Raw genomic sequence first — 12,552 nt, 5'->3', positions numbered from 1 at the left:
GAAATATAATCTACCAGGGCTAGAAGCAATCTGTCCGTAGTGATTTTTATAGTCCTACTTTGCCCACTTTGAATAGACAAGTTATGAAGGTATTTCAAAAGGCCAACAACACCATGATGATCATTAATACGATCATGAATAAAATGCTAATTTCATTAATATGTGTTTTCTCAGTGGGTATGACTCCAGGTCCTAGATCTACTTTGCCTCCCAGCAAGACAGTGAGTCCTACAGAAGGTGTGTTGGGCCTCTAAATGACCATCTCTGCAAATAGTAATTACACAGTCAAGAGTTTAGATTACGGGCCTGTAAAATTAAGTGACCCAAATGTGAATGTAAAACCTTATTCTTGTGTAATCATATTGCTTCCCACTAGTTTCAACTGTTACTTCTACCTTTACCCCAGAAACCACAGTGACACCAACAACCAGTAAGTAGATCCACCAATTTTAACTTAGTTTGCAAATACAGTATCTTTGTTCACATTCATACACTAATGCTCTGACCGGTTAACTAGTAGATGTATTCATAGCTGCTTGTAATTTCAGTCCAGATTTTTAACCACTTTTAGTCCATCTGATTTGTAGGTAATCTGTAGAGTACTTCTCTCTTTCTGCTTATTGAAAGACCTTAGATATTACATTAATTTACGTTTGTTCTTGTGTAATATGAGTAATCTCTTCTCATCATGTTTGACCTCCCCTTTGACCCCCAGCACGGCAGTGAATCCTTCATCAGGTCTCTTAGTCATCTTTATCTAGTTAGCAAATAGAAGTAAAATAAATAGAGTAGCTTATCTTCTCCATGTTGAGTTTTTTCCCATCACAAATTTGCCTCATTACAAAAAGAGGTTGATATTTGATTGATTAAAATCAACCCATTTAGATGTATTTTTGTATAATCAGATCCAATGATTTGCTTTGCATCAGGGTCGACTGTTTGCTGTACTTTTACCACTGACACCCCAGCGAGTACAAATGAAAGTAAGTATAGCCAATAGATTTAATTTAGTTTGCTAAATATTTTTGTCTATTAAAGCATAAACCAGTTTTGCAAATATAGTCAAATGTAAATTCAGTCAAAGGTTAAGGATGAATCAAACAATTAATTTGTCTCTTTATAGAAATATTTGCATAACTCTGTTATTAAACTGTCCTTCTCTCTTGCATGTGCCCAGGAGTTCAAAGCTCCACAGAAAGTGATGTGGAATCAAACAGTCAAGAAAGCATTCTGGGTAAGTATCCTTTTCTAGCTGTCTTTTGTCACACATATGAAAACAGAGCTGTTCACATTTTTTCAGAAGAACAATAATGTGGTCCAAAAGCTAATGACCTCTCCCGTTGTCATCATGTCACCAAATAGTGGGGCAATTATGGCAGGCAGCAGTGGCTTCTGGAGTGGGCGTGCTCCTGGTAGGATTGACAGCTGTCTGTCTCTGCAGGAGGACCAGTGAGTACATTTGATTCTGCCTAACAAATCATTTGCAAATTTACCGTGCTGACATTAATGTAAGTGCCTTTGGCATGGGTTAATTTGTCAACTCATTTTGATCAAATTGTATAGCCTGTTTGGGATAGGGGGCAGTATTTTCACGGCCGGATGAAAAAAACGTACCCGATATAAACTGGTTACTACTCTTGCCCAGAAACGAGAATATGCATGTTAGTAGTAGATTTGGATAGAAAACACTCAGAAGTTTCTAAAACTGTTTGAATGGTGTCTGTGAGTATAACAGAACTCATATGGCAGGCAAAAACCTGAGAAGATTCCAAGCAGGAAGTGGCCTGTCTGTGAAATTGTAGTTCTTCTTTTGGTTCTCTATCGAAACTACAGTATCTGAGCTGTTACGAAGCACTTTCTAAGGCTTCCATTGGCTTTCTAAAGCCTTCAGAAAGCGGATTGAGGTGTCTCCTGTCACTGGTTAGAGTATGGTAGCACAGTTTGTCAGTGGTCTGCCTGGTGACAAAGAGATTATGCTGTTTTTTATTTTCCTCTTTGAATGAATACACTATTGTCCGGTTGGAATATTATCGCTATTTTACGAGAAAAATACCATAAAATGTATTTTAAACAGCGTTTGACATGCTTCTAATTACGGAAAAGGAACATTTTGAATATTTTTGTCTCGAAATGCGCTCGCGCGTTACTCTTTGGATAGTGACCTGAACGCACGAACAAAACGGAGGTATTTGGACATAACTATGGATTATTTGGAACAAAAACAAAATTTGTTGTGGAAGTAGCAGTCCTGGGAGTGCATTCTGACGAAGATCAGCAAAGGTAATACAATTTTTCTAATAGTAATTCTGAGTTTAGTGAGCCCCGAACTTGGCGGGTGTCAAAGTAGCTAGCCGTGATGGCTGAGCTATGTACTCAGAATATTGCAAAATGTGCTTTCGCTGAAAAGCTATTTTAAAATCTGACATAGCGATTGCATAAAGGAGTTCTGTATCTATAATTCTTAAAATAATTGTTATGTATTTTGTCAACGTTTATGATGAGTAATTTAGTAAATTCACCGGAAGTTTTGGGTGGGAATGCATGTTCTGAACATCACATGCTAATGTAAAAAGCTGTTTTTGGATATAAATATGAACTTGATTGAACAAAACATGCATGTATTGTATAACATAATGTCCTAGGAGTGTCATCTGATGAAGATCATCAAAGGTTAGTGCTTCATTTAGCTGTGTTTTGGGTTTATGTGACATATATGCTTGCTTTGAAAATGGCTGTGTGATTATTTTTGGCTGTGTACTCTCCTAACATAATCTAATGTTTTGCTTTCACTGTAAAGCCTTTTTGAAATCGGATGATGTGGTTAGATTAACGAGAGTCTTGTCTTTAAAATGGTGTAAAATAGTCGTATGTTTGAAAAATTGAAATTATAACATTTTTGAGATTTTTGTATTTTGCGCAACGCACTACCATTGGATATTGGCGAGGCGTTGGCGAGGCGTCTGTCCTCAACAGGATAGGTTAGACTATATTCAATATAATTCATTTAGCCTCATTTGTTTTTCAGAGAAAACCAATTCTCAGAGGTAAGAATTCCCTTGTGAATATGATGCAGATTGTATCAACCTTTAGTTCTGTTTTGTCCATGATGAGATGTTCTTACCACAACCTTCTTATACTTTTATGTTGTACAGACCTACAGCCAGACAGGATGATCACAGACAATGTATGTTCCAAAACTAAATACATCAAACATACACACACACACACGACTTACAGAACTATATACATGCATGTACAAACACTGTAATTCCATTTTTATTGTGTTTCTGTTCTAGATGAATTGGTGTCTATGGGAGCGGTGAGCAGAGGAATCATGGTGAGTATTCTACATTTACAGTGGTATCTGTACACATATACCACCTGACAGAGGAGGCTGGTGGGATGAGTTATAGGAGGATGGGCTCAGTGTAATGACTGGAATGGAATTAATGGGACGGAGTCAAACAAATCAAACACATTGAAACTACGTGTTTGACTCCGTTCCATTCATTCATTTCAACGATTACAATGAGCCTGTCCTCCTATAACTCCTCTCACCAGCATCCTCTGCCCTCTGACTGTCTGATCTGAGGATCAAGACCTTAATGTTTCATTAGTAGTGCTTCAACATATGAATGTTCAATGTATCAAACCAACAGCTATATTTATTTACAGATTAATATGGTAATTTGTATTTATTACCAAATAAGATGTTTTTACCCAAAACAGTTTCTTAATACATTCATTATTGTTAAACCCTGTAAATGTGTTCCTAAGTAGGTACAGAGTTTAGTCGTACAAATAAATTTTTTAAATCAAATAACCTACATCTTGCTTTGGACATGTGTAGACCTCAGAATGACACAAAACCGACAAACACTTCCTGTGATACAAAGGAGGGTGCAGTTCATGTCACGAGTTAGATTAGAATAGACAGACAGTTTGATAGACTGGAGGATAAAAAGTCTCTCTCTTCTCTCCCTCTCTCTCTACTACAGGTGGATTCAGGAGATGCTGGAATCGATTCTCAGATCACTTCTGTACTGTCCACGTTCACGCCCTCAGGTTTGTCCCTCAGATCTCGGGACCATCTGCAAGTGCACAGCTACTGTACATGCTTAAACTTTGGGCCTAACCTTATCAACCTTATCAAAACACATATATGACACTTAAAACAGAAATGAATGTGTCAGAGCATCTGTGGAGCATGAGAATAGAGCTGTAGATCTGCAGGGTGGTTTGAGTCATGAGGAGAAGTGTGAAATGACATCAAGCCTTGTTACTTGCACTTCTTCTATTTGGATGTTACCAACGCAACAGAGCAAACTCGACTAAGTAACTCACATGCAATGTAGACATGTAATATACACACGATCCACCCTCAAACACACACTCATACATACATACACAACCTCTTAATCATGGAATTGTCTCTCTCTGTGATGTGCAGGTAACGTTGATGTGGATACACAGGCATTTGCAAATAAACATGTAAGTACAGCACAAATAATTGCATGGAGTATTCTTATATCGGTTGTACTATTCATTGTATTATATTGTTATATTATTATTATTATTTATAGCATTGTTTTCACAGACAGACGGACTCGAGGATACAAGTATCTCTCTTTCTCTCACTGTGATTTGACTTTCAGTTTAAGATTGGTCTTACATCCTCATAAAATACCCCTTATGAATTACATTAACTGTACTGTAGATTCGAAGCCCTAAAGTGAATCTGTTTCTTTCCTCTAGTCTGACACTTACCATGTATACAGCTCAATCCCCGACAGACCAGCAACCTCAGCCCAGCCGGATGGGTTGTACAGTCTTCTGCAGACACACTGACACTACACCTCTGGCTTTCTGTAGCTATGTCTCACACAAATACATTCTATCTCACACGACATCCATTGTTTATCACACATCCAGTTACTGTAAATAAGTTGCTTAACAGGTAATATATCTACTGTATTACACATGGACAACTGGTTTCTGTTACATGTCTATCCATAATATCTGTTACTGTGTTAATATATATATATATTTTTTTAGGGGTCCAGGGGGCATAGTCCCCTTTGAGCATTTTTCTTATTTCTTTCCCCTAGTTAATGCTAAATCTACTGTATTTATGTATTTTACGTTGACTGTGTGATACCTCCTTCCATAGCGGTTGGATACAATTAATTTCCTGTTGGGCAAAACATAATCCAAAACACAACCAAAACAAACTGCAAATGCATCCAACAAGTTTGTTGAGTCACAAGCTTGATGTATTTATTGGGTGCAAAGAATCAAGGACCAAAATACAAAATGTTTGACTACCTTAATACACTATAAATGAGTTTGTCCAAATACTTGTGACTTTTTCAAATGTGGGGACTATATAGATAAAGTGCATTTATATCAAAACGGTAAAACATACAATGCCTTCAGAAAGTCTTCACACCCCTTGACGATTTCCACATTTTGTTGTGTTACAGCCTGAATTTAAAATGTATGAAATTGAGATTTTTTTTGTAACTGGCCTACACACAATACCCCATATCGGGGTGGCAGGTAATCCAGTGGTTAGACCGTTGGACTAGTAATCGAAAGGTTGCAAGATCGAATTCCCGAGCTGACAAGGTAAAAATCTGCCGTTCTGTCCCTGAACAAGGCAGTTAACCCACTGTTCCTAGGCCGTCATTGAAAATAAGAATTTGTTCTTAACTGACTTGCCTAGTTAAATAAAGGTAAGGTCAAAGTGGAATTATGTAAAAAAAAAAGAAGAAAAAAAGTGTCATTGAGTATTTAACCCCTTTGTTTTGGAAATCCAAAATAAGTTCAGAAGTAAAATTCTGCTTAACAAGTCGCATAATATGTTGCATGGACTCACTCTGTGTGCAATAATAGTGTTTAACATGATTTTTTTAATGGCCTCATCTCTGTACCCCACACATACAATTATCTGTAAAGTCCATCAGTCACGTAGTGAATTTCAAACACAGATTCAACCAAAAAAACAGGGAGGTTGTCTAATGCCTCACAAATAAGGACACTTATTGTTTAAAAAAAGCAGACATTGAATATCCCTTTGAGTAAGGTGAAGTTATTAATGGATGGTTTATCAATATACCCAGTCACAACAAAGATACCGGCATCATTCCTAACTTAGTTGCCGAAGAGGAAGAAACCTGCTCAGAGTTTTCACCATGAGGCCAATGGTGACCTTAAAGCAGTTACAGAGTTTAATGACGCTCAGCAGCACCTTCTCCACGCTGCTCTTCGTCGTCCTTCTCGCCTTCCTGTGGAGGAACTGGGAGGTCATCTCGCAGTACCTGGATCTCCTCCTGATGTCCCCGAGTCGACCTACACGGGTGGGGCTCTCTTAATGAGTGACGAAGGGAGGTGATGGTGGGGCGGGGCTCCCTGAACAATGAGGGACAGAGGCAGGGACTGGTGTGTGGGGGGGGGACTAACTAACAAACCCGTACACTGCCTCTGATGCATGTGGTGGAGCCAGGCAAGTACAAAGGGTGGGCTTAGCGGAAAGGAGGAGGATGATGAGGTGCCAGGAGATCTGCACACTTACTTATCTCTCTCTCAGAACTGTGAAATTGTTTACACGTGGAAGATGTTTTCTTGATTTAGAATTGATTCAAGTGGTATTGAATTTGTTTCTTCTTCTTATTGCAGTCATTAATGCAAATGCTTGAGGGCTTTCTCTTGTGGCAGGATTGGGAAGGTAAACAGCTGGCATGTTGATGATCCACGTGACTTCACCCTTTTTTTGATCTCCTTTTCTCTACGTCCAAAATCTCTCTTCCTTTTCTCTCTTTAACCCTAAAATCTCTCCTTTCTCCCTTTTCTTACTCCCAATATGTTCTCTTCCATGTTTGTCTTCCTCTGCCCCTCTTCTCAATCACCCCAGTCGTTGCCCATTTCACCAAATCGCTCTTCTTTCTGGGAGGATTAATGTGACTAGCTACAGTGCACTGTTGTGGACAAAATCTAATTCATCACTGGATCAAGCAAGTGATGGGTTCTTGACTTGTTTCTATTGGACGAGCTAAATGCGACGTTGGGCTTGATTGGATCAGAACTGAGTCGGAATATGCTCAGCTTGACGCCTTGCACTCTTGGCCTGGCCTGTTGGATCTGCCCCTGCTGAGACTATAAACTAATCTATAAACTGAATGAACATACTTGAAGAGCTGTGAAACTGCTCAGACTTTCAGTGCTTCCGTACTGTTTCTATTAGTGAAAATGAAATGTAAACTTTTTATTTTTTTAAACAAATAAACATGCGGTTTTAAAAATGAAGGATTGAGTCAACAAACCCAGTTTCTATTTCAACCTCGTGTTTTTGATGTGTTGCAAATGTTGCCTATATTGACAAGCTAGTCGAGCTCTAACAATGTCCTCAAAGATGGAAAGCAGGCGAGACCGTTCCAGCCAATGAGGGCAGATAAGTGTGACTGGGTCATAGATAGGCCTCATCTGTGACAGCTTCAATGGCGTTGTCTATACTCTCAAATTTAAAGTATTCAATTTTCTTTAATGGCAGATTTCTCCTGACTCGTAGGTATTCCCACCCAGTTGACTATGTTAAAATAGTGAAAGCCCTCCATGGCAATGTCTATGCTAAAATGGGTTATCCATAAGTATCACAACAGGCACAACTCCAATATGAAGTCGTTTTTTCAGTTGCAGAAATGCCACGAGTCCACAACCTAACAATTACAAAACTTGGATTCGATCAAATAACCCCCATGTAGCAAATTGGCAAATATTTGTTGATCAAATAAAACTCATTGACCTCCATATGAATTGCAGGGAATAAAGAACCAGGAGCACCAGCGGACAGCAATGCTCTGGTTTGGGTACCTTTGAATATCAAACTGAAGACCCAATTAGTTCTTCCTCTCCGTTGTGGACAAACTGAAGTGGTACAACATTTTTTATTGCACCATTGTGGGCACTGACCCATAACAGACTAGTTTTGAGTAATTTCCCATAGCTTCATAATTAACAGCGAAAAAACAGTATCAAGGCCGTCCCTCAGGAGACTCGTACCAAGATGTCATGTCCTGTGTGCCGAATTGTTCCAGACTCAGATTGGTCTCAACCATCTGCCCACTCACTGTACCAGATTATCCTAATGAATCGTGCCATGGTCATCAACCTATGATGGATGAACAACAAAGTCCTGACTGTATAGCAATACTCTGGTTTGGGTACCTTTGAATATTAAACTGAAGACCCCTGACGTTAGCCATCAATATTTTTCACTGTACTAGTGATACAATTAATCTGGCAGAAGAGGGTACTGATTTAAGCAGGTGTAAGAAATAATAACTTAACAGGTTTTTATATATATAAATATCTTGCATCAGTGAATCATTAAACATCTTAACAAACCCCTAGCCACCATCAACACTTATCTACAGGAAAAGTGGAGATTTTACTGCAGCTAGGTCTACACTTAAATGACACAAACAAGAACTACAAAAAACAGCTTTATTTAAAAACATACAAAGTGGTTAAAAGGAGTCCAGTCATTCTGCTGCTGCCCTCTTGCCTCGTTTCACTGTGATTTTAGCTTCAGGAGCAGCAGTGTCCCCTTCATCACCCTCTGCAGGCTTCTGGAAAGCTTTGGCCTTTGCACCCTTCTTGGCTGCCCCTTCACCCTTGGTAGTCTTCTGTGCTTTGGGTTGATCCTCAGCTGTCCCCTCTTCCCCATTGTCCTGTTCGACTTGGGCTTCTTAGCAGGGGGGCACCTTTGGAAGAGGATGCTTTTGCGGCCTTCCTGAGTTTTGCATCCTGAAAGATGAAAATGACAGGTTTGCAATACAATCACCCATTTAGAGATTCCATTTAACCATGATAAAGCCCAAATAGGGAACAGTACCCATGACAAAAGTGTAAAAAGAGTCCCTATACACCAAAACCACTTGAACAATGCCAATAGTCAGAACATTACTGAAACCACACTTGCCTCTGAAGGTTTCTCCTTCTGCTTTTTGGCTGTAGCCTTTTTCTTCTCAGCTTCTAGAGACAAGAGTTAGTGATGTGTGTGTATGCATGCAATCATGGACACCATGAGAAGTGAGATACCCATACAAGTCATTGAATGAGCAATGTTAAATGTCCTCCATTGCAATGGGTGTAGCTCAATAACAACGATCCCATACAATTGGGCGGATTATAGGGTGATGTCTTAATCCTAGGAGTGATGAGCACAATTAATTCAGTGGATTCAGTTTACCGGCTTCCTTGTCCTTAGTCTTCTTGGCTCCAACCTTGGCAGCCTTCTCCACATTGGGATCAGTGTTCTCAGTGGCCTTTGGCTTGGGCTCCTTCACCCTAACCCTGACTGCAAGATGTCAAGGGAGAGTAAACACACATTGAGCTACATTATATTAAACAGCAAACCCATGTTAAATATGTTTGTCATATAATGTTGACTTATATAATAAACACAAAACTTTATATTCAGAACTGGTACCATAAAGTTTCGTTTCGTCGAACAACCACCTGATTTGTAGAAGACTAAAAGGCTACACTGCACACACTCTATGGGGTTTGGGACATAATCTATAATAATTTGGCTGCTCTATATTATTTAGACCAGCAGGTGCCACTAGTGTGCTCTTGATCAAAGCCTTGAGAATTTAACCTATTTCAGACAATTAGCTGGAAAATCTCAACGCTCCAGGAAGCTTTGTTTCCCCATCACTAATCCTATACTACTATTTGTTGCCAAAGCATAACTTGAAAAAACAAAACAAAAAAATACTTAAACTTGTAACACAAAACAGACAGTTTCGATAATGCTTGCCATTTCCTCATTCAACATTATATCATGTTGGCTCATTGGCTGAGCTGGCCAATCAGCAGTATACTTGATTTAATATTTTTTTGTAACAGGTATATGCCCACACCATTCTGTTGTTGGGGTACGCCCAGGGCCGGAATAACAAAGGGGCTTCTCGGGCTGAAGCCCCTGGGCCCAGGAGGCAGAAAAAAAGTCACAAATATATACATACATTATACAGTACATATTAGATATGTAATATATATTTTCACTGCAACAGCAAACCACAGGAGGATTCAGGATTCCACTCTCAATGAGTGTAGACAGCTTCCTGCTGCCACTCTGCTAATCATCAGATGGGGGGGGAGGAGAGGTTTGGGTAAATGGGGGGCCCTGCCTTGATTGGGTAACTGAAAAAATGAATTGCAATATAACTAAATGTGACTGGTCAATTATGTGAGTCAGGGGCTGGGCCCAAGAGGAAAAAACATTTTTTTAACTTATTTTATAACCAACCAAGGGAACCTGTTCTAAATGTTCAAAATAAACCAGAGAACATATTTAGCCATAGAGGATCAATAGTTTCTCAAAAATAACTGGATTAAATGTTATCACAAGCGCATGCAGGTAACTGCCAATATAAAGAAAACGCCAACAAAGTGTCTTAAAAAGGGTGTTTGGCCTTAACCAGCTGCAAGAACAGCTTCAATGCTCCTTGGCATAAATTCTACAAATTGACCTAAACAGTGGCAGTAAAACACACCCCACACACACACTATAAACTTTGTCCCTCATTTACTCAATTTTTTCCTTGATTTCGGCAGTTTCTGGTTGCCTACTGTCGGGAAGGCTGCAATTTGGGCAGCATGATCAGCTTGTTGTGTTGTGGCCATAGACATAATACATCGATTTTTGGAACCTCTTACCCTGGCAATTTGAGTGGTAACTCATGGGTACACTAGCAATGGCTGCCAGTCCTGATTTGAATGGGAACTGCCATCCATATGTATATAGTTGGTTGCAGCTGTCTGTTTGCACATTTCAAAATAAAAATCGCGGGAAAAAACATAGTTTGTAAAGCAAATGCCTACTGCTGAAAATAGAAGACTGTCTGTAGAACCAATATAATTCTCAACTCCCATTTTTTTGTGACCAGCAGCACTGTTTTTCAAAGTAGCTCATCTTGAGATAGGCTATTGCCAAGAGGAGCGCATTGGCCCTCACCGTGAGTAGTAGCCTATGGCTTCGTCATTACGTGAGTCAGTGTGCCGCTAGAAATTGTATGTAATTGCCCAATGTAGTAATATATAAATAAAAAACACAATTCAAACAGGAAAGCTGCTTTAACATACTCAATTAGAATTGTTTGGAAGGAAAACCATTTCACTCATGTTGTAAATTATAGGTCATATTTCATAGAAATCTGGAAACACTGGGCATTTACTTTAAGAAGATTTAGACATGCATGTGTAGCGTGGTTCGTTCTGCGTTGTGTATTTTTATTTAGGACACTGCCACAACTGGAATTCTGTTGGTAGAATCATTTTTATTCGACCTGCACACGAAGAGACAACACACAATATGTTAGCCCTCGGTGCAGTCACAGCTCTCGGGCACCTTGCTAGCTGAAGGTCCGGCAAAAGAGAACGATAAAAGGGTACGTAAGTACGGATAACCGCGATGGACCAAACCAAAATATACCAACTTTTACAATTAGGTGTATTTACAATATAGATATCAAAAAAAAAATGTACACCGAAAAATAACATTAACTATGCTGCTGTAATTAAATAAAGAAAACACATTGAATTATTATTATTGTTATTAACTTATTAACATCCCCTCTTGACCTGGCCTACTTGAACTGTCCTTGTGCGCAACTTGGTGCATAATCTAGGGGAACAACATCACTCTACTACACATGGGTCACTTACCCGAAACCTCCCCTGTGCGCCGTTTGCTATCGAGTTGGTGTTCTTACCAATACCCCGCCCTCGGTTCCTTTTTTTGGGGTCTTGCGTGTCATGTACTTCAACCTCATCAGGTCCACAGATGGATATTTCTCTGTTATGTAGCCGCGAATGGCCTGCGATGAGACCATTCGAGAGTCCAACTCCTTCAGCGCTTCTTTAACCATCACCATCGTAGGTGGATGAAGAGAAGTTTTCCGTGCCACAGCAGGTGCTTGTTGGATTCTAACAATGAAATTGACAAATGTATCAACCGTAATCTAACCAAATAGCCGTTACTTCTTCGGCGGCTGCTGCTTTTTTTTAGGAGGCATGATCAAACGGTTAATCTCAAAGTTAGGCTATATAAAAACGTTAGTTTAAAAACAGCAACTGCATTCTCAGCCTACACACGTTCAATGTTATGCACTTCAAGCAAAGCACGCGGTTTATCTGAACGGGCGCTGACATTTAGGTTCCAGTCAGAGCATTCAAGGTAAACTGATCAGTCCGAGTAGTGTGAACTCGCTTCTTCTCTCCTCCGTTCCTTCCTTCCATCCTTTCCTTTCCTTTACTGCGCTTATCAGTTTGCCTTCACTGCTCTGGCATATTATTAAACATGACTCACCAAACATAAATTAAATATGACAAGCCTACTACATTTTAGAGATCATAAAACTCTCAACTACAAATGCAGGGTTTTTGTAGTTAAACTTTGTGCAGCTGTAAAAAAGGTAAAACAAAAAGTAGAAGATAAATATTTTTCTCAGACAGACAAGTTAGTTTGGTTTTAAAAATCGAATT

General features: G+C 39.4%; 1 protein-coding gene and 1 long non-coding RNA gene across 4 annotated transcripts in view; one reads left to right on the top strand and one right to left on the bottom strand.

Annotated features, from left to right (window-relative positions):
* The window catches only part of LOC106565146 (mucin-3A), an 89,383-nt gene extending 82,078 nt beyond the window's left edge, over nucleotides 1–7,305 (top strand). For 2 of the 3 annotated variants that reach the window (XM_045692017.1, XM_045692014.1), the window contains 10 exons: nucleotides 175–237; nucleotides 377–430; nucleotides 930–983; nucleotides 1,178–1,234; nucleotides 1,363–1,449; nucleotides 3,026–3,044; nucleotides 3,153–3,184; nucleotides 3,297–3,337; nucleotides 3,999–4,065; nucleotides 4,451–7,305. In XM_045692017.1, the coding sequence (XP_045547973.1) occupies nucleotides 175–237; nucleotides 377–430; nucleotides 930–983; nucleotides 1,178–1,234; nucleotides 1,363–1,449; nucleotides 3,026–3,044; nucleotides 3,153–3,184; nucleotides 3,297–3,337; nucleotides 3,999–4,065; nucleotides 4,451–4,731 (755 nt within the window). In that variant the 3' untranslated portion in view covers nucleotides 4,732–7,305. The remainder of the gene's footprint in view (nucleotides 1–174; nucleotides 238–376; nucleotides 431–929; nucleotides 984–1,177; nucleotides 1,235–1,362; nucleotides 1,450–3,025; nucleotides 3,045–3,152; nucleotides 3,185–3,296; nucleotides 3,338–3,998; nucleotides 4,066–4,450) is intronic. The other variant, XM_045692016.1, reaches the window with a different exon arrangement.
* A 1,674-nt stretch (nucleotides 7,306–8,979) lies between these two features.
* Nucleotides 8,980–12,504, bottom strand: LOC123725596 (uncharacterized). The gene is made up of 3 exons (XR_006758137.1): nucleotides 11,734–12,504; nucleotides 9,251–9,358; nucleotides 8,980–9,033 (listed from the first exon to the last, which is right to left on the bottom strand). It is a non-coding gene; the product is annotated as an uncharacterized lncRNA (long non-coding RNA).
* Between the last annotated feature and the right edge of the window lie 48 nt (nucleotides 12,505–12,552).

Source organism: Salmo salar, chromosome ssa12, assembly GCF_905237065.1.
Source record: "Salmo salar chromosome ssa12, Ssal_v3.1, whole genome shotgun sequence".
NCBI classification, from domain to species: Eukaryota; Metazoa; Chordata; class Actinopteri; order Salmoniformes; family Salmonidae; genus Salmo; species Salmo salar.
The sequence above is the reverse complement of the archived record's forward strand: the minus strand, read 5'-3'. Positions and strand labels throughout refer to the sequence as shown.